General features: G+C 58.8%; 1 protein-coding gene across 3 annotated transcripts in view; it reads left to right on the forward strand.

The window, feature by feature from the left end:
- The window catches only part of SHISAL1 (shisa like 1), a 137,168-nt gene that overhangs the window by 93,053 nt on the left and 23,147 nt on the right, over positions 1 to 20,968 (forward strand). For 2 of the 3 annotated variants that reach the window (XM_046646589.1, XM_046646590.1), the window contains exons 3-4: positions 1,430 to 1,643; positions 11,325 to 12,812. In XM_046646589.1, coding sequence (XP_046502545.1) covers positions 1,430 to 1,643; positions 11,325 to 11,646 — 536 coding nt within the window. In that variant the 3' untranslated portion in view covers positions 11,647 to 12,812. Of the gene's footprint in view, positions 1 to 1,429; positions 1,644 to 11,324; positions 12,813 to 20,968 lie in introns of those variants that run through there. The other variant, XM_046646591.1, reaches the window with a different exon arrangement.

Here is a 20,968-nt window from a genome sequence, read left to right on the forward strand (position 1 = left end):
AGATGTGGCCAGTCAGGACCACACTTGGGGACGGCTGCTCTGAGCCTCCGTTCTCTCCTCTGTCCAGCGGTGGTTCTCGAGATAAATGAGATGGGCACTTGCCTGGGCGCTCTGTGACCTCTGCCTGCCCACAGAGGGCTTTCTGTTTCCCGAGGTCGAGGCTGAGAAGGGGCCCTCGCCTGGCCCTGGGACGCTGGGTCCCTCTGTGCTCGGGCCATCCCCACAGGAGGGGGTGCTGTGCTTCGGGGAAGGGACGCAGGATGTCACAAGGCCACCCCAGCCAGCTGAGGCCCTCCAGCCCCCGAGGACCGCCCTCAAGGCCCAGCTGGGACCCCCGCCAGCAGCCCCGGGCCAGGAGCTGCGTGGGCTGCAGCCTGAGGACCTCGGTCAGAGGAGCCCTTCCAAACCAGGGCCTCTGTGGTCGGAGACGTGCATTCGGCCGACGAAGCCCCTTTTCAGCGACACAAATGAGATACAGCGACCCCTTTTATGAAGACGCTAATTAAGCCGGAGACGGCGGGCTCCAGGTTTTTCGCATTGTTCTATTTGTTTGGGCTTTCGCTCCATTTGTCACCATTGGCACGATGGGTAAATACCGTCCTGGGTCTGCAGCAGTGTCCATGGCTGAATAGGGGTCTCCCTCTGTGAGCCGGGGGAGGGGGGTCCGAGGCCAGGCAGCTCTGTCACCGGGAGGCGGGAGTGGCAGAGGCTGGCCCTTGGGGACCTACAGGTCCAGGGTGCTGGTTTAGTAGAAAGCAAGGTACGGAGGGGATGCCGCTGTCTCCACAAAGTGGACGCGGTTTTTGCACCCATGCTGTTCACCACTTATCAGCGGGTCCACAGCAGCCCACACAGTGACAGAGGTCATTAAGGCTGGTGATGGGGGAGTCGAGAGGCCCCAACTTTGGATCCAGGCAGGCCTGGGTTCCGTTCCCTCTTCACCACCGCGTACCAGCTCAGGCAGGTCCCTTTAAGCCTGCGAGCCTCAGTTTCCCCATCTGTCAAGTGGGATCACAGACCAGCCTGCTAGGGTGGCCACGTGGATCAAATGAGATGGAGTCTGTGAAGCTCACAGTAGGTCCTCAGTTAATGTTTCCCAGTTGCGTGCCTGCTGTGTGCAGAGCTGCTGGAGGGAGTCCACACCAGGCTCGAGATGCAGCCCCGCCCGCAAGGAGCCCCCAGCCTGGGGGCACCGTGTAAGCAGGGAGGTCATCCAGGGAGGCCTGGGAGGTGACGGGAGCCCCGAGGGGGCCTCGTGGCGGAGATGAGGCTTGCCCTGGACCACAGAGCCTTCCCGGGATGGGAAGAAGCGAGCAGGACCCTAGAACAGGCCCCCAGGCCCCGCCTCTGGCACTCACGGACTGGCGAGGGTCTCGGGGCGGCTGGCGTGGTGAGGGACCCCGCTGAGCCCCGTGACTCTGTTTTGCAGTCTTGTCCGCGCACTTCCGGGTCTGTGAGCCGTACACGGACCACAAAGGCCGCTACCACTTCGGCTTCCACTGCCCGCGGCTCTCGGACAACAAAACCTTCATCCTCTGCTGTCACCATAACAACACGGTTTTCAAATACTGCTGCAACGAGACCGAGTTCCAGGCGGTGATGCAGGCGAACCTCACGGCCGGCTCCGAGGGCTACATGCACAAGTGAGTACCCGCTGGGGCACCACCCCGTCCGGGAAGGCTGCAGCCGGAGCACCCGGCCCCGGGGCCGCTGTGGGGTAACCGCTTCGAGGACTGGTGGGCCTGCAAGGAGTCTGGGACCGTCTTCAGGCCACCAGGTTTGCTGGCCTGGTCTGTCCTCTGAGCGTTAGCCTCCGCATCTGAGAAATGGGCGTGTGGTACCCACCTCTCATGGCTTCTGTGGAGGTTGAAGGAGGTCAAGTGTGAAAGGCTTTCAGGCACAAAAGTCCTTGGGCCAGGAATCCAGGGGGCCCAAGTTTCTTCATTCATTTGTCATTTGCTAACAAATATTGATTGACACTTTTAACCCAGAGATTAATCCTATGCAGCCCCTTTCCTTAAGGTGATTAAAACATATGAGACCAGGGCCCTGATGAAGGCACCATCAGTGTAAAGAAACAGGAGGAGTTTGTGGGCAGAGAAGTAGCAGGAATATGCTAAATAAAGGCATGGAGGATCAAGACGGTATGCATTTCTCTTATTATGAGTGAAACTGAGCATCTTTTCAGACGTTTGAGGCCATTTGTATTTTCTTTTTTACTGTGAGCTAGCTCTTCATGTCCTCTGCCATTTTCCTATTGAATTTTTTGCCTTTTTCTTATTTGTTTACAAGAACTCTTTATATATGAAAGCAACATGATGCATTTCAAATATTTTCTCAGTATATCTTTGAATTTGCGATGCTTTTTTTCTCATGCTTAATTTTTAATTGTTATATAATTAAATTGTATCCAGTTTTTTTCTTTTATGTCTTTTGGGTTTTGTATCAGACTGAGAAAGGCTTTCCCTACTCCGAGATCATTAAATATCCCCTCGTGTTTACTTTCCCTTCTTTTATGTTTTAATTTTTTGCCTTCAAATCTTTGATCTGTCAGGAATTTATTCGAGTGTAAGTTTTGATGTAGGAATCCAACTCTTTTTGTTTTTCCAAATGAGTTGCCAACACCATTCACTGAATTGCCCATCTTTTCCCCACTGATGCAAAATGCAAACGTATCATATACTATAATATACTGAATTTCTACATATAGTAAATAAAAACTACTAAATGTACTATTAAAAATACTCAATATATTAAATATACTAAATACCCGGAGAATCAGGGTGGATTCACAGTGAATCCACGAAGAATCACAGTGCACAGAGAATCCACAGAGAATCACAGTGTCTCGTGCTGTCACTGGTCTGTCCGGCCATGTGCTAGTACCGCACCGTGTTAACTGCTGTGGCTTTTAATATGTTTTCATGTCTTCTTGGTCTGCTCCCCCTGGATCTTTTGTCGTATGAACTCTGGAATTAAGTAGCGCAGTCCTCTGCTCACCCCTAAAATTCCAGTTAGTATTTTTTGCCAAGTTTGTGTCGAATTCATAGATTAATTCAGGAGAACTGCCTTTTCAGATGTTGAATATTCCTATCTGAGAACACAGGATGTCTTTCCATTTGTTTAGGTTTCTTTCATGGTATTTTGGAACTTTCGTCGTATAGATACTATACATATCTTTTCAATTTATTCCCACTTATTTCTTTCCATGCTGCTATTATAAATCGAGTCTTTTCTTCCCCAATATCTTGTGACTGACTGTTTAGATGATAAAACTTAGTGATTTCTAAACATTAATTTTATACTCAGCCACCTTACTGAAATTTCTTATCTTTGTACTACTTTTTCAGCTGATTCTCTTAGGTTGAAGTATGCCATTTACAAACTGATAGTTTTATCTCCTGCTTTCCAGTTTCTGTGCCTCCCTCCTTTTTCTTGTCCAATCTTGTGGGCTAGCACCTCAAAAGCCATCTTTTAAAGTTGACAAGTGTTCTTATCTTTGTCCTGACTTTAAAGGGGATGTTTCAAATATTTTCCCAGCAAGCCTGAGGCTGACTGTTGGGGTGAATGTATTTTGTTCACGGTAGGGAAAAATCCACTTGGAAGGAGTGTTTGTTGAGTGACTGTAGAAGGGGTTAGCAGCACCACTGGGCAGTGGTGGGGTCCGAGCCCCAGTCTCTCTATGTGATGTTGGGGCTTGGGTGCTGGGCCACCAGGCTCTGCTCCCTCGGGAGAAGCCGCCTCTTCCCTTTGCTCAGGCAGAAGATGCGAACTCCTTGACTATCCCCCGAGTCTCCCTCCTCCCACCGAGGCCAGCTCCCCAGCCTGCCTCCCCCAAATGCACGGGTGCTTCCCCTGAATATCTCGCCATCTGCTCAGGCCTGAGAATAATCCTGTGTGTGAAGTCGTTCAACAAGCCCTGTCCATCACGAGGGCTGGAATCAGGCTTGGAAGCTGACCCAAGCCTTTCTGAAAGTCAAAGACTGATCCCCGGAGGGAGGAGGGCGGTGCCTGGACCGGGGTTGGGACCCCAAGGTGTTGTAGCTGCGGCCGAAGGCCAGACGGAAGACTGAGGCTTGGCAGGACGACCAGACTTCAAGGCTCTGGCAACTGGTGTCTAGGATCTTCCTCTCGAAGCCCACAGGTTTCTATAATCTGCACGTTGACACAGGATTTCACACAGAATTCTCCACCGTTTCAGCACAGTGGGTCCTGGTTGCTGATGCTGAAGAGCTGGACCACAAAATAAAGCCCTTCCCCCGGTAGCGATGGAAATATCGAAGGACGAGGGCTTGGTTCTCGTTTCTGGGCCTCAGAGAGCATTTCTGAGCAAGCAGCACGGGGCGGGCACTAGGCTCACCCGCCCGCCCCTTGTCACCTCGCTGAAGTCCCGGCCGCCCGCCCTCAGCCCCCTTCGTGCACAAGGAAGATGAGGATGCAGAGGTGGAGGGACCTGCCTGATCGAGGCAGCTGGTCGGTGGGGGAGCCAAGAGCCAGCCAGGTCTGGAAGCTGCCCTCCTAAAACCGGGGCTGCCAGCAGTGGAGGCGCGTCTGGGCAGGGGGGCCCCTAGAGCAGAGATCCCTACCGTCGACCCCAGGACCCAATCCTTCTCGGTGGGGGCTGCCCTGTGCCTTGCAGGTGCATAGCAGCATCCTTGGCAGCTGCCTGCCAGATGCCGGTACCACGCCCCCCCCACCTGTGACAACCAGCAGGGTCCCCGACGTTGCTGAGTGTGGGGGGCAGGATGGCCCTGTGGGGAGTGCCATCTGGAGGCATTCCTCCCTTGTTGCTCCCCACTGGGCTGCCCACCACCTCCCCTTCCCCCGGACATGAACGGAGCCCAGGAAGGGCCTGCGCCTGCCCAGGTCACTCGGTGAGCGCACACGGATGAGGAGTTGGGCTCCCACTCCACCCCGGCTGTCCTGTTACAAGTATTCCTTGTGCCCCACGGAGGGAGGCAGGTGCTTGGCTCTCCTGCCTCCATAAGTTTTCAGGAAGCTGGGAGGCATGCGGTCCAGAGGAATGAGCATTTCCGGCAGCGTTGGTTCCCTCTGCCCTTTGAGGCTCTGACCCCTCTGGGCAAGACGCCTGTGTTGCCTTGTTAGTCCTCACAGCTGCTCTCAGAGGAAGAAGGAAGGGGCTGGGCCCAGGCCAGACAGTCCTGTTCCAGCTACAGTCAGGCCTGAGGGACACCGAGCCCTGGTCCCGGCCACTGAGCTCTGCCACCCCAGCTGCACCTAGAAAGCCAGCACTTGTCTGATGCTTGGGAATGCGCCACATCCTAGCCCAGGGGCCTCGTGTCCCAGGATCCCACACAGGTTAGCACCCATCAAGATGGTCCAGGGCGCCTGTGATCCCCACGGGGCTTCTCGAAGGTGCACGGGGTCCGTTAGCAGCAAGGGCTGCCTGGCGCCCGCCCAGCTCGCCTGCCGTGCCAGCGAATCGGCCGGGAGGCGGGGCTGGTGACAGGGAAAAGGAGAGCGCTCTGCTGTCTTACTTATTTGTATTTTTCTGGAGGAACAGAACGGTTTGTTTGGGTTCTGGCTGCCTGGCAGGAAGGCAGGCAGAGCGAGGGGAGCAGCATCGCCAAGCCCAGGGCCATGGCGAGATGCCACGTGCGGCTGCACGGGCAGAGGCACTGGTGTCCAGGCGACGTGCACCACAGACCTTCCCGTGCCGGGTCGGGGGACGGGGTGTGGGCCGCCAACAGCGCGACCAGACCAGGGCCCGAACCAGCAACGGGAGCCTCTGTCCAGGGCACGGGGTGGGCCGGGGCGTGGGGGGCCAGCAGTCGGCTCCCTCTGGGGGAGCACGTCTCTCGGGCAAGGGTGGCTGGAGTGGAGTCTTGTGTGATATGTGGGCGTCCTTCCCGGGCAGACGGGCTGTGGGGGGCGGGAGAGGATGCGAGGAGATGGAAGAGGCCTCCGGGACCTCCAAGGGTGGAGCGGAGGAATCGCCATTCTTCCTGTGTCCGTGCACGAGACCTCTTTCCTCCAGAAGCTTCCTTCCCCAGGGCCCAGAAGTGTTCCAGCCACACCAGTGGCCGACCTGGGGCACCCGGCCGGGCCTGGAGACCTGAGAGCCTGACGTCCTGGATTTCCTCCCCCCCGTGGACCTGTGCCACCTTCCAGCGCGCCTCGAGCTCTGAGTCCGGCTCCCGCATGGGGTGACAAGTTTCCGAACATTCTGGTCAGTTGCTGGACCCCGTCAAGCCCTGTTTGGTGGAAAACCTGCATACATGCCACTTCCTTGAAAAGGCTAAAGCGGTTCCAGCATCCGTGATGTTTGCTCGTCTGAATGCAGGCCGCCGAGTTGGGAGGGGGGACCTAACGAGCAGTGATGAGCGCTCAGGGTGCCGCCCGGCTCAGGGAACTCCTTCCACCCGCGCAGAGGCCTTCTCTGTGAGGAAGATCCCGCAAGCCCCACTACACCAGGGCCGAGGCTCAGAGAGGGTGAAGACTTGCCCGCAGTCACACAGCGCACAAGTGGCAGAGCAGGGTTTGGGACAGACATATCTGTCATCCAGGCTCAGTTAGGCTCAGGTGAGGAGCAGCCCCAAAGTCCCTGGGGCTCCAGACACGAGGCTCATTGTCGTCTCACCCTCCACATCCTCTTGGGTCACCTGTGGCTCTGGGCGCAGAGCATTCTGTGACCCAGGCCGGTGAAGCAGTCCTCTTCCGGGGCAGGACGTCCCCGTGGTGGAGGGAAAAGAGAGATGGCGAGACCGCCTGATGGCTCCTAAGAGTCTGCTCACATCCAAGCCATTCCCAGGAAGAGGCACGGGCACGGACCCCAGGGGCAGGCCCACAGAGACGGGCAGTGAGTCCTTGATCGCAGCGGACTCTGCTTCCTTGGCCCAAAGCCCATGGTCCTCCATTGCACTGGACAACCTCAATCCTGCTGTGTGACCTTGGGCTAGTCACTTTGCCTCTCTGGGCCTAGATCGGTTGAGCGCTCCCTCTGTGCTTCCATCACAGGAGCCAGCACTCCGTTTCTCTCCAGGCTCCCGTGTGGTCTCATTGAGCCCCACAGTGACAGCACCAAGGAGGGAGCGTTATCATCCTCGTTCTACAGTCAAGGGAGAGTAAAGCTCTGTCCGAAGGTCACGGAGAGAGAAGTTTGCGGAGCTGCGATCGGAATTCGCGCAGTCTTGGCCTCTCGGGCCCAGAGTTTAATGAGCCAGCGTTACCAGCCTTGTCGCTCCGACGCACAAGCTGCCTCGCGAGTGGACTCAAGGCTCTCATTTTTCGAACGAGGCCGGCCAGGGGGCCATCGGCCGTCTCCCAGCCAGGCCCTCGCTGGGCCACGGGCTCTGCAGCCCGGGGTCTTTCTGGCGTGATGGCCTCCTCCATCCTTACCTGGGACACCTGTTGGGTGGTGACTCCACCTGGCCGCAGCTGCTCCCGTCCTCGCGTCCCTGCTCCTGTCCCCAGAAGGTGCTGGGCAGATTCCTCCATCAGAGGAGATTTCGTTTATTGCTTGGGAAATGCCGAAAGAATCTGAGTCCGGAAATATCCCAAAAGACACTGAAAAGTTGCTGTCGGTGGCTTTGGCTGGCTTCGCATCTTGCCCCGGAAAACAGCCTCTGTTTTATCTTCTGCCCTTTATGAAACACACACCCTCAACAAAGACCCCACGTCTGGAGGGAATTAATTTCCGGATCACATTTTTTAATTCAATTTTAAAAACCAGAATGCCTCCAGCTGGCCAGCCACAGGGAGGGCAGGTGGAGGAAGGCAGGAGAGCTGCCTGGGGACGGGGTCCCTGGCCGGGCGTCCCCTCCAGCAGTGCGTCCCCCCTTCTCTGAGCCGAGGGGGGGGCTCCCTGTCCCCCCAGTGCCAGTTAGAGCGAGCTGCAGAGGCCCGCAGGCCAATACCCACACACACGATGACAGTGACGCCCGGAGATGCAGGGTGCTCTTGTGTAGGGGGCTGGACCCCCTTCTCAGTTCCTGGTAGAGAGTGAGCTGGGACAAGTGGGCGCACAAGCAGAGGCGGGGGTCTCTCCCTGGACATCCATACTGGGCTTGACCTCGGGATTTCCCCAAGATTCAGCACACTCGGAGGTCAGAGGGACCTGGGTCCAAGTCCCAGCGCAGCCGCTTTCTAGCTGTGTGGTCTTGGGCCCAGGGCTTTGCCTCTCTGGGCCTCATTTCCTCGTCCATCACCTGGGGAGACTGGCTCCTAATGCCTGGACTTGATGCCAAGATCCAGAAGTGGGGCGCTGGCATGTGGTGATTGCTGCTGTCACTGTCGCCTGTTAATGATTGTGCACAAGAAGAGAGACTCCAGGGAAGAAGTGGTTAAGATCCAGGGCGTCACTGTCACCAGCTCGCCACAGGCACTCAACATGTGTGAGCTCAGGTGACGTCCGCAGCAGCCCCGTGCTGAGCGCTGGGCGCACAAAGATTAGTCGGACCCTGACCCCAGCCTCCAGGGGCTGTGGTCTCCAGGTGCTGGCAGGTCCACAAAACGGCAAAGACAACAGTGTGTTCTGGGAACCCCAGTGGCTTTGGGAGCCCAGGGGAGGGGTTGGACTCAACCCAGAGACCATCCGGGAAGGCTGCCTGGAGGAGGTGATAGCTGCACCAAGACATGGGCGCGAGAGGCAGGGAGAAGTTCCAGGCAGAGGAGCAGCACAGACAAAGGCCTGGAGGCAGCTTGTCTGCCCTGAGAAGCTGGGTGGCGCCTGTCCGAGGCAGTACGGTGCAGTGGTTAGGAATGTGCCCTCTGAGACAAGACTACTGGGCTCTAATCCCGGCTCTGCCATTCAGTGGCTGTGGGATCTTAGGCGAGGCTCTTAGTTCCTCCCAGCCTCAGGTTTCCATCTGTCAAATGGGGATGATGGTGATAACATTTCCTTCCGTGTTGGTTTTGCGCATCAAATGGGCCAACGTGGGAAGCATTTGAGGGATGTGTGAGCTGCTGTTTTCATTCCTCTTATTATTTCTCAGTGCCAGTGGTGCCAGGCCCCGTCGGGGTCCAGCCACCGCCCCCGGCTGGCATCATGGACACCCTCTCTGTGTGGCGGCATCTGCCAACAGCTGCCCCTGCCCCTCCCCGCTCCCCTCCCTCAGCCCCCGCGGCTGCTGCCATGGGAACCACCGAGGAAAAGCCTGACGCTCAGAGCCTCTCTGTGGGGCTGCAGGGGAGGCTGGAGGGGCCGTGCTGGGAGAGCAGGGGCACCGGGGACTGGAGCCAGGCCCCCCTCCTGTCCACGTGGATGTCCACCCCTGGGCTCCGGCCTCAGCACACCAGACAGGGCTGCCGGCCTCTGTTCCCGGGCAGGAATGACACATCCCATGTCTCCAGGCAAAGCTAGCTTCGCCCTGAAATAAGGCAGCCTGGGGCCTGGCTGTCAGTCATTCACACCTTAGCATGAACAAGCCCCTGAGACTGCTGCGGGCCTTGTGCAGGTGGTGGCTGGAGGGGGGCCCGCAGGCGGGAGCAGGAACGGCCGTGACGCAGAATGGTCGGTTCCTCCTTCCTCAAGCAGATGCTAAGCCCTGAGCACCTGGTAGGGTCTGCTCCATGCTAACCACTCAGGACACACAGAGGGGCCCCCAGTGAGGGGAGGGGAGGCATTCCAGGCAGAGGGCACACAGTAGGCGTCCCTGGGCTAGGCCCAGCCACCATCTCGCTGCAGAGGCCCAGGCTGGGCAGGGGGTGAAGTGAGCTGGGAAGATCCAGGGTCTGGAAACTGAAACTGGGGAGGTTTCACATCATCTCCTCCAGGCCCAGAGACATGCAGGTGTTCTCCCAGGACACACAGGAAAGCCAGGCCAAGGAGGAACCACAACTAGGCCTCCTGGCTCCAGCCCATGCTCCCGACTTCAGACAGGGTCTGGAGGGACGGGCTGTGGGGATCCAGGACATCAAGGGGCCCCATATGGCGAGAGCCCGGGCGGGTCTCTTGCTGCGGGAGGTGGGGCAGCAAGGCTGGACGTCGGCTCTGCCCCACAGTCACGCGCCCCCTCTGTGCCACCCGCCAGCGCACCCCCACCTGAGCAGATGCCACAGCAGGAGCAGATGGAGGCGGTGTTTGAGGGATAATAAATCGGCCGCTTGAACAGCCGTGGTCCCTGGCGAGCACTGTCTGGAGCCCAGCAGCCCCGGCTGCAGTGGCAAGACAAGGAAGTGACCCTCCCCGGGCACCCTGGGGAGACTCAGACCCTGGCCTCGGTGGGAGGACAGCGAGGGCCAGGACAGCACAGCCCCAGGGGGTGGAGGCTGGGTGAGAGGGGTGCTCAGGCGAGGGGAGGGCCTGACCCAGCCGCGTAGGAGGGGCCGCCTGTCCCGAAGGCTTCCTCGGGGATGAAGCCTCCAACAGGCCATGGTAGGAGTGAGGAAGGGGAGGAAGGAGACAGGAGACAGAAAGGATTGGCCAGGCAGAAGGCACAGCCTGTGCAAAGGCCCGGGGTCGGAGTGAGCAGGGCGTGCTCCCCGGTGGAGAGACAGGTTGGTCGGGGAGCCAGGCTTCACAAAGGGGCTGCACACGTTTGCAGCTTAAAACCCTCCACCATTCCTGCTTCTGGAGGACGGAGCAGCCCTGGGCAGGGAACGCTGGGTGACAAACAAGAGAAAGGATGTCGGGGCCCCGAGACCCCAGCCGCGCACAGTGTGGTGGCACCTGGTGAAATGGACTGAGTGGGGGAGGGAGGAGGGTCTGAAAGGCACGTGGCTGGTGGGACAGTGGGGCCCAGTGACGCTGCGTGGGGTGTGGGGAGGGCAGCTGAGCTGATGTCCTGCTTCCTGGGCTTCTGAGGGAAGGAGATGGCGCAGGCTCAGGGAGCCGGCCTGGCGGGGGTGAGGGGGCGGGCTCAATGGCTGAGTTGCACGCGGCACATGGGGTGTGAGGTGGCCCAGGGTGGGTGCTGAGGGGCAGAGGTTACAGCTCCGGAACTGGGGTGGGTTTGTCCTGAGACAGCAGACTTCCTGCTCGTGCCCCCGGCCCGTAAGATGGGGAGGAGCTGGCAGGGGGACGGGAGGAGGCGGTGAGGATGCTGGGAGAGCATCGCGGGTGGCAGGTGAGGGTCGGGGCCACCGCATCATAGGAGCCCCAATGCCCAGCTGAGCAAGGACGCGGGGTCCTGGGGGAGATGCTCAGGTGGGGGCAGGGCCCCAGGCAGTGGATTCCCCACAGGGAGGAGGGAAAGGGCAGGTGGAGGAGAGGGAGCCGGGACTCCCCACCCCCAGAAGGGCTCACCACCCCTCCTCTCTGGGGACCCTGAAATAGCTCCCGTCCTAGGTTCTCTGGTCAGCCCCGCTGACCCCCTCGGGCCCAGGCTGTTGCCCCCCCCTCAGCCTCTCTCCTTTCTCCACAGCAACTACACGGCGCTGCTGGGTGTGTGGATATACGGCTTCTTCGTGCTGACGCTGCTGGCCCTGGACCTTTTGTACTACTCGGCAATGAACTACGACATTTGCAAGGTCTACCTGGCGCGGTGGGGCATCCACGGACGGTGGATGAAACAGGACCCCCGACGGTGGGGGAACCCTGCCCGGGCCCCCCAGCCAGGGCAGCAGGCCCCGCAGCCCCAGCCTCCCCCCGGCCCCCTGCCGCAAGCCCCCCAGGCCATGCGCACGCTGCAGGGAGACGCCCACGGGCCACCACTGATGACCTTCCAGAGTGCGTCTGCCTGGTGAGTGGTTGCCATCGAGGCCCAGGCCGTCCCCGCTCCCTTGCCTTTGACGAGCTTGGAAAATACCAGATCGTTGTTGCTGCTGTGTTTGGCCCATCGATCGATGACCTGATTATTTGCTTATCTTATTTGCCAAGAATTCGAAGTTGCCCATGGGAACATGGTGCCTGGACAGGGAGGTGGAAACAAAGCTTGCACATATATTGCACTTAGAGCCTGGTGTAAGAGTCATTGCCACTGAGCAGTAAATGGAGTTGTGAGTTTCCTGGCTGCCAAGGCAAAAGGGGAAATCAGATGGCTTTCCCGGTTTTCAAGGTCTGGTCAGAGGAAGCAGATCAGTGTGTCAGGAGCTGGGGGAGACGTTTTTGTCAGCACGAAGTTAGAAGCTCTGCATATTACTGGGTTCCATCATGGACATACATTCCGAAAGGCATCTGAGGTAATGCAGGCAGGCTGTTTAGTGATGGCTCAAGAGAAGGCGAGGAAGCTGGCAAGGGAGGTGGGATCTCAGGGGTGGCCTTGTGGGGCGGCTGCCCCAGCAGAATCCGGTCACCCTGCATAAAGGGCGTGTTCTAATCTGACTGCCTCTGCACGACTCTCCTGTCTGTCCAGCCCTAGTCTGGTGGGAGGTGGGGAGTTATGTAAGCTGGGGGTCCCTGGGCCGTGTAGAATTGGAGGGAGAGAGGAGAGTCTGTGCATTTTGGAGCAGGGACCTCGCGGTGTGGCTGGCCAGCACCAGGACAGGAACCGGCCCCGCACAGGAGCCAGGCTGAGCGCAGATGCCCACGTCCAGGGGCGGAGTGTGGGGTCAGACGCTCGGGGGGGCCGAGCTGCAGCCACGGGCACACAGGGCATGGGGCGTGTCATCCTGGGACCTCACAATGCTGAGCCCAGGCTGCAAGATCCAGGTGTAGAAACAGACAACTCAGCCATCACCGCCAAGTCCACGCGCTTTGCAGCCACTCAATTCGGGTCCAAGTCCCAGGTCTGTCATTTCCCAGCCCGGCAACTTCAGGGAAGCCACCTCTGCCGTGTTAACCTCCAGCCCTGGTGAAGGAGGGGAGAGTCAGAATGCACTCCTCCCGCCCCCGGGGGTGTCCTGAGGATTGGAGTAAACAGTCGCCCGGCACTTAGTCAGTGCTCAGTTAACCCCTGCTGCTTCGTGCTGGAGACACAGCTGAGCTGGTAACGACCACTTAGATAGCCGAGAGAGAGTGACCTTTTCAATAATGCATGACTTGAATAATTCCTACAGCACACTTAAATCAGCTTGTGCTTATTGATCGAATAATCGCCCCATCTATCACGCGGCAGACAAAGACACAGCCTTGCTCAGCTCAGCTTGACAAGTGTCAGCTGAGCGGGTCCTCTGGGGTGGGGCCGGGGTTGGGCTGCGGCGATGTGGAGGGGGTGGCTGGTGACGAGGTCGGTCTCTACCCTGAGGAGTCTGCGGGCGGGGGGAGCACAGACAGCCGTTGGCCGGGCCCGGATGCTACGGTTTCCTGAGATGTGGGTGTCTCGCAGCAGACACACTCGGGTGTTTGTCACAATAAATTCCTGGGTCTCACGCAGAGCCTGCCAACGAGTCGCCTCTTAGGGCCGTGCCTGTAGGCACCCCAGTTTGGGAACCACTGTAGCCAAGATTCCGGAGAGCTGGGAAGTTACTATTTGACCGATGGCGCATCCGTCCTCTCTCCCCGCCAGTGGGAATGCCTGATGCCCCCCTGTGCACTTGACGAGGTGGCGGTGGGAGGCGCCGCCCTGCACTGTGAGGGCGTTGTTCTGTTCCCCGAACTCCTGTGGCCGTTCCAATGACTGTCCCCTACAGTTCTCCCTTGCGCGTCCCCACGTTGCACACATTGTGCACCTGCTGTGTGCCAGGCATGCTGTGTGGTCAGGATGGAGTTCAAGGGCGTCAGCCGTGGAGGAGAAAGAGCTGCTGGGGCTGCCGGGATGGTGCGTCAAGTCCGAGTTCGTGGCGTCCGAGTGGGAGGCTGGGCTTGCCATCGTGGGCTGCCGTCCAAACGGGGGGGCATTCCATTTTGGAGCTCAGAGCCTCGCTGTCCCTCCCCGTCCTCGCATGTGCGGACTCGGGATGGCGTTTCCGTGACCCCGTGTCATTCGTTCAAAACCGTTGTCAGAAACCTACGAGGATGGGATGCGGGAGAAGGTGCCCCCACGGCTCCCTCTGCCCTCTCGACTCGGTGTGCCCTTGGTCACTCCATGTGACCTTGGGCCAGGGGCTTCCTGCTTGGGCTTCCGTTTTGCCAACCAAGGTGGGAGGGGATGGACTTTGAGAGCAGAGGGGACCTTCCCCTCGCTGGGCCTCCTGGCGAGTGCCCACGGTTCCAGCAACATCTGTCGAGCGCTTGCTGTATTCCGGGCACTGTGTTTGCACCCTAATTCTCACCCCAACCCTGAGGAGTAGGTGCCCGAAACGTGGAGAGGGGGGTAGCTTTCCCGAGGTCACCGGCCCGTACGTGATGGGGTGGGAGCGAGCCGTGGGACACAGAGACAAGGGGCCACAGGAAACCACACGTAAACCAGCACATACAGCCTGAGGGGCTCAGGCGGAACGAGGGCACAGCCAGAGCCCAGCCATCCGCATTAGATGAGCCTCGACTTGGGAGGGGAGGGGGGGTGCACGTCCTGGGCAGGGAGCCGCCCCAGTGGAGGTCTTGGGTCTGCGACCACGTGGTGGGTGTGGTCACAGGGTGTCTAAGTGTCGCCAGGGGTGTGGCTGGAGAGGTGGCTGGGACAGGGGCGGGCCGTCCTCAGTGTTCCTCCCAGAACAAGAGTCCCGAGTCTGCACTGCTCCATTTGCAAAGTGTCAGCCTGCGTCCTCCACACGCCGCGTGCCAGCGGTCCTGAGCGCTTCCTCCGCGTCGAGATGCGGCCCCTTGAGCACCCATCCCATCAGCTGTGCCTCCAGGGACCTCCACGGCTGCTCAGCCAGCCTCCACCCCCGACCCTGTCTGCAGTCTCTCTCTCTGTCTTTCTGTCTCTCTGTCTCTCTATCTGTCTCTCTGTCTCTCTCTGTCTCTCTGTCTCTCTGTCTCTGTCTCTTGGCCCCTGCCCCCCCGCTCCCTGCAGCCTCCCTCGTTCCTTCCTGCCCCGATGGCCTGCTTCTCCTCCTCGTCTCCTGCAACCTGATGTATTCTCCTGCCCCCGAACCCCCGGGCCTCCAGAGGTGGGGGCGCTGCCACCCTGTCCCTTGGCTCAGAGGCTTCTGAACCCTGGTTGCTGGCCCCTCTGGCCCCTCCCCCCAGCGGAGACGACTGAGCACCCTCCTAGGTCGCGGGCCTCCTGCAGCTGGGCCCTGACCTCCTGCTGGACCACGGCTGCCCAGCTTCTGACCGTCACCCGACTCGACCTCCAGCCCCTCGCGGCCCAGCCTCCACGTGGTGTCACAGTCAACACTCCAGGCAGCCGAACAGTCACCACGAGCGTGTCACAGCCAGGAGGGCCGGGCGTGCAAGGCCAGGAGCACGTTAGTGCTCCTTAAACGACTCGAAAAGCCGCCGACAGCGTCTCCCACTTTCTGCTTCCGTCCCCAGATCTCCTCAGCCTGTGGCCTGTCCCTCGCTCCCTCCCCGTCCACTGTGTTGTGTGATGGTCCCAGCTTCTCCAGCTCCTGAGGCGTCTCCGTGCTTGGCCCCTCACCCATTCTCCTCCCCCAGGGGGCAGGACGCCAGCAGACCTGAGCCCTTCCTCTGGGAAGAGGGGCAGAGGAGGACAGAGGGGTCCACGTGCCCACTCCCCCCTGGGTTCCTGGAGTCTCCATCACTGGGTTCCTCTGGGTCCCCACAGGCCTATTCTGAGCCCTTATGTGGAGGCGGGGGGCTCTGGAGTCAAGATCCCACCCTGGACCACTCCCGGGGAGACTGAGGCAGGAGGACAGGGTGGATGGAGACAGAGGGGAACCGGAGGGGTGCGGGCAGCGGTGCTGCAGGTCAGGGCTGCCCCAGGCTCTCAGGACCTCCCGCCCCGGCTGCAGCAGGAGCTTCTCCCAGGCTCCCTGGACTGTAGCTGCCTAGTCTGGCACAGGGAGGCCTGTGGCCGGGAGCGGACGCTGGAGCTGGGAGGCCAGGCGGTGGACGGGGCTGGCCCTTGGCCCCCCCAGCAGAGTCTTGTGCGGGGCCGGGCACCCAGCAGTGCTCAGTGACCACTCAGAAACCCACCGCAGAGGCCGTGGGCGCTGCTCGCACACTCTCTTCTGGGTGGCTGGCACTGAGGCGCCCGTGTCAGGGGCTCAGGGCCCAGAGACACAAAGAGGAGCAAGAGTGGGCACGGGGAGGAGAAGGAAGTGGCCACTGCCGGGTGCCCACCATGTACCAGGCACCCGTCCCCGGCTCCATCAGCGGGGTTCACACTGACACCATCAGGCAGCCATCACTCTTATTCAGTGGGTTATTTTTAGTATTTTTGTCACTATCAGCATTACTGGAACCCGCTCGTCTGATTGGGCTCCCGTCAGATGGCTGGAGTTCAAGGCCCACCCGTACCACCTGCTGGCTGTGTGACCTTGGCACGTCATTTCACCAACTGTACCTCAGTTTCCCCATGTAAATGCCAGGGGTCGTAATCATCCTGAGAATTAAATGGGACAGACGGTCCTTGTAAAGGCTTGGCCTGTGCCTGGCCCCGATGGGGCGGTTCTTGTGGGCACTTCACAGGTGGGTAAGTGAATGTTGGGGGGTCCTGCCATTCCAAGGGGGCCAGCGAAGGTGGCAGCAGCAATCACCCAGCACCCCCGCAGGCCAGCCACATGTCACGAGTTTCCTCACCTGTCTGCCCTGTGGGGTTGGGGCTTTGAGCCCCATTTTCAGATGTGGAAACTGGGGGCCTCAGAGAAGTCCCAGGTCACCCAGCAGAGGGGAGACTGAGGCAGGGCTCCACCCCGGGCTGTGTGGCCCTAATGTGGCACCCCACAGCCAGCGGCCCCTCTGCTGGGAGGGAGGGGTGAGCCTCCCGTCAGAACCCTGGGTGGTGCGTGGGCACCGTTGCAGGCCCCGCGGCAGTGGCATGTCTCCGACTGGGGCTGCCTCTGTGGTCCCTGCAGACATGCTGCGTCCACCTCCATCACCGGAAACGCCACTTCCTTGCCTGCCGCTGGGGGCCCAGGGCCTGACTGCATGGCCATGTGGGTGGTGTCGGGGTGCCCCCGCTCAGACCTCACAGTCACTGGATCAGGGAGTGGGGTGTGAGGGCTGGAGCCCAGCCTCCTTCAGCTAATTCCACGGAGAAGCCAGCTTTCCCTCCGTCTGTCCTCGTCTCCCCCACTTGCTCCTGACACACTGGCCCCCCTGCCGTTTCCTGCAGCTTCCCAAGCTCACCCCCACCCCAGGACCTTTGTACCTGCCGCTCCCTCTGCCTGAAACGCTCTCTTCCCAGATGAACGCGTGGTTCGGCCCCTCCCTTCCACCAGGCACCTGCTCAGATGTCACCACTCGGAGAGGCCTTCCCTGGCCAGCGTTTGTAAACCAGCAGCAGGCCCGCCCCGCCATCCCTCGCTACTCACTTACCCTCTTTTAGTTTCCTCGCTGTTGTGTTTGGTTTCTTGTCTTGTGTCTGTCTCCTCTGCTGTTAGGACAGAGCTGTAACCAGAGCTGGGGTTGATGTGCCTGTGCTCAGCCGTAACCCCCGCACTGAGTATCGGGTGCTCGATAAAAGTGGCGAATGAATGCATCTCCCTCCGCCCAGCGCCGGGCACATACAGGTGCCCAAGAAGTCAGATCCGTGGTGCAGTGCTTTATTCTCCTAATAACGGTGTCTCCCATCTACAAGGAACTACCGAGCTAAGCAGCTGCAACGACCCGTGCCATTTAACGTCCCCAACGGCACTGCAGCTTGGTCATCCTGAGCTCCTTGTCTGGAGGGGGAAGCTCAGAGAAAGTTAGCCACTGGCCCAGGCATGCACAGCAGCTGCGCTGGAGTTCACACCAGATCTGGCGACTGCAAAGCCCACATTCTCAGAAGGGGAGGCAGTGTCTCCACTGTGCTTGTCCGGCTGTGACAGCTAAACCCCGAGACGGGGCTCACACAGCTCGAGGCCCCTCGCTGCATCCACAAGGTGGGTTCCCTGTGCAAATCAGGTCTCACCCAGCCCAGGGGCCGGACCCCACATATCCCCAAAGCTCATGAGGCCTGGGGCTCCAGGGATCGGATGCCAAGCCCTCTCAGGCCTGGGCCCAGGATCGGCTGGAAACTTGGTGTGGGTTCCCGCCCAGTGCTGGCTCTGTCGCGGCCCCAGGTGTGAGTGGTCAGTTTGGTTTGGTTCGGGGTCTTCGTCCTTTCACTTGCACCATCTGTGAAGATCTTTGCCAGCCCTCGGAATCTTTCTGGAGCCCGAGGAGGAGCTGAGGTGGCCAGATGTCCCCATCCATCCCCCCGGCAGCTCGCCGCCTGCCTCCTTCCCCTGGAAAGCCTGCCCGCAGAGGAGGACCCGGCAGCACAGAACGCAGAAACGCAACACCCAGCTGTTTTAAACAAAACTTCGCTTCAGAATCTCCTGGTCACGCTGGGGGAAACTTGTGGGGGGTGAGCTGCATGCTCTTGGAGTCAGAGCCGGGTTCAGATCGAGCCTCCCTGTGCGGGTGGGGAGCCTCGGGCAAATGGTTCAACTTCTCTGAGCCTCAGTTTCCCCATCAGTAAAATGGACACAGGGAGACTTACCCTGCGGGATGACTTCGAGGACTAGAAAGGGCCCAGCGTGTGACAGGGCCCTCCCTAAATGCTGATTGTAATGATCGTGGCTGTTAGTGCCAGAGGAAAAACAGAGAGAAAAGCCACACGGAACCCCCCCCCCAACACACACACACACAGAACTACGGATATTTTGCATTTCTTACGCACTGGCTTCAACACTTTTCCGATAACAATGTACCCCCAGTTTTGCATTCTAATTTTATTCACTTAGCTTTAAATGAGCCATTATCCTGTGGTTTTACTTAGTTTTTCTAAATATCATTTTAGCAGGTACCTGGTGGTCTGGACCCTGTGTTCTGTCATTAATTCGTCATTCCCCTGCAGCGGGGCATGTAGACGGCTTACAGTTTTTTTACTGTGACAAGTAACGTCTCGGGAGGAGAAACGTACTCCAGAAATTAAGAGGCGGCGTCAAACACCTTGGTTTTCCCTTTTTTGAATTATTCCCTCTGGGTAGATTCCAGGGGGGCAAATTCTTGAGTCAAGGAGAGTGGTGGTTTTATGGTTCTTTATACCGGTGCCAGCCGCGTTCCCCAAGGGACCGTCAGCTGCAGCTTTCTGGGGCGCTCACGTCACAGCCCATTTCCAGCCCATCTCCCTGGGTTTTATAGGGTTTGCACCTCCGGGATTGTCAGTGAGCTCCAGCCCTTCCTCCCTTTGTTAATTAGTTGTATTTCCTCTCTTGGGGGTTGCCCATTTCTTTTACTATGCCCCCAAGACAGGTGATAATTGAAGCCATTTCCATAAAGCAACATTTGTTTCTCAAACTTCAGCTCCTTGGTGTTCCTCTCGTCTACAAACCTCCCTCATACCATTTACTTAATACATTTTTAATTGACTTTAAATCAAGTCACTTTTTTAGAAAACTCAGTCTTGCTCTAAGCAACCATATCTTTGCTTTCAGAGTTATATTTTTCCTAATACGCATTAAAACAAGTGCATAAACATATCCAAGATGTGCTGGGGCCACCCCGTGCTGGCTCACAAGAGCTGGGAGTGAAATTTCTAGCAATTTGGGGAGCCTGCTGTTAAACACAGCCACTGTTAAAAGCGAAATGCTACAAACTTACACATAGTTATACTAAAGACAAAGATAATAGGTACTCGAAACTCTTCACTTCCTAATTATTTTGCTACATTTGCTGTTATCTCTGCTCTCGAGTTTTTGCATCTGTTGTATCTGTGTGATGGAAACTGTATCTCAGTGGCCACCGGCCTCTCTTCCCGCCTCTGCGTTCTGACACCGCATTGGCGGGCTTTACACAATGGAAACGCTACAGATCAGGGCTTGTCTCCCCTGGAGAATCAGTCGTTAAATGTTTACGGCCACACCACTGTACACGACGGCTCAAATGCGCGTGGACTCAGCACCTTGCATGATCCGCCTGCCCCCGTGGCGTGTGCACCTCGCTGTGGAGAATTGAGCATGTTCTCATGTGCTCGTGGAAGCTGCCGTCCCGGTGTTTCCAGGACCCCGTGGACAGGCATCCAGGCAGCGGTAGCCGGGCGGTTCCGGGAGGGAGAGCCTTTGACCCCTTTCAGCTCCTGGTCCTTCCTGGAGCAAAAGAAGCAGAAAGACCAGTCAAACCTTCCTGTCACACATCTGCCTCTCGGTCCCCACGCCCCCACCGCCAGAGGGGCAGTCCTTCTGCAAACTTTCCAGCTCCTTCCTGCTTTTCCTTCTCGGAAACAGGCTGCACTGTTGTGAGGATGCAGCCGGGACACTGTTAACTCGCTCGTCGATTGTCAAGCCCTTAGGGAGGGTTGGCCGTGCCCTGTACTGAGAGCTGGAGTGGAAGGTCAGAAAGACACAGCCCCACCCCAAGGAAGGCCAGCCAGCGATGCGCAGAAAACTGATCTGACCCTCCTCTCAGGCTACCTGGAAAATCGATGTATTCAGCCACAGGACGAACGTACCTTAGAGAAGGTTTTGGAAAAATCAGTTTGAAGATGCAATTCCAGGATGAACTAGACCAGGCTTGGCTGTCTGCAGGTCACTCTTCCAGCCCGAGTTCCAGATGGGGGTTCCGCTGTCTCGGGGCCCAGGATGCCTCTCAGCGGGGTGGGCCAGCGAGGGTCTTGGGTCCAGCCAACCAGGTCCACGGGCCCTGTGTATGACCTTGGGCGAGTCCCTCGCTCCTCTAGGCCTTTTGCCTGTCTGTGAAAGCAGGGGCGTCAGGAGGATGGAGATGGTGTCCGTTAGGAGCCCGGCACAGAGCAGGTGCCTGGCCCCGTGGCGCCCTATTCTGAGGGACGTGCTGCCAGGCGGCCGCATCAGACGTGCCTCACCCTCGGAGGGGGCCTCCTGCGCTCCTGCCCTCGCACCCGGCTCCAGGGGAGGCTCACGCTGCCCACCCAGCGCACTAGTGTGGAATCTTAATTAAAATTCCATAACCCAGCAACTGTGGCCGGCTACTGTGTAAACAAAGATGCCATTCTGGTGAGCAATTAGTAAAGATGTTTCTGCAGAGGCCTCGGCGAATCTAGGCGTCATGAACTACCCGGGAGAAAGGAGGATGTTCCTTTATGTCCGCCGGACAGGAATCCCGTACTGTCGCCCTCTGGGCTGCAGCAGGGCAATGTGGAGAAAGCACGGTGGCGCGAAGGGAGAATTGTGG

Source organism: Equus quagga, chromosome 19 (genome assembly GCF_021613505.1).
Source record: "Equus quagga isolate Etosha38 chromosome 19, UCLA_HA_Equagga_1.0, whole genome shotgun sequence".
NCBI lineage: Eukaryota > Metazoa > Chordata > Mammalia > Perissodactyla > Equidae > Equus > Equus quagga.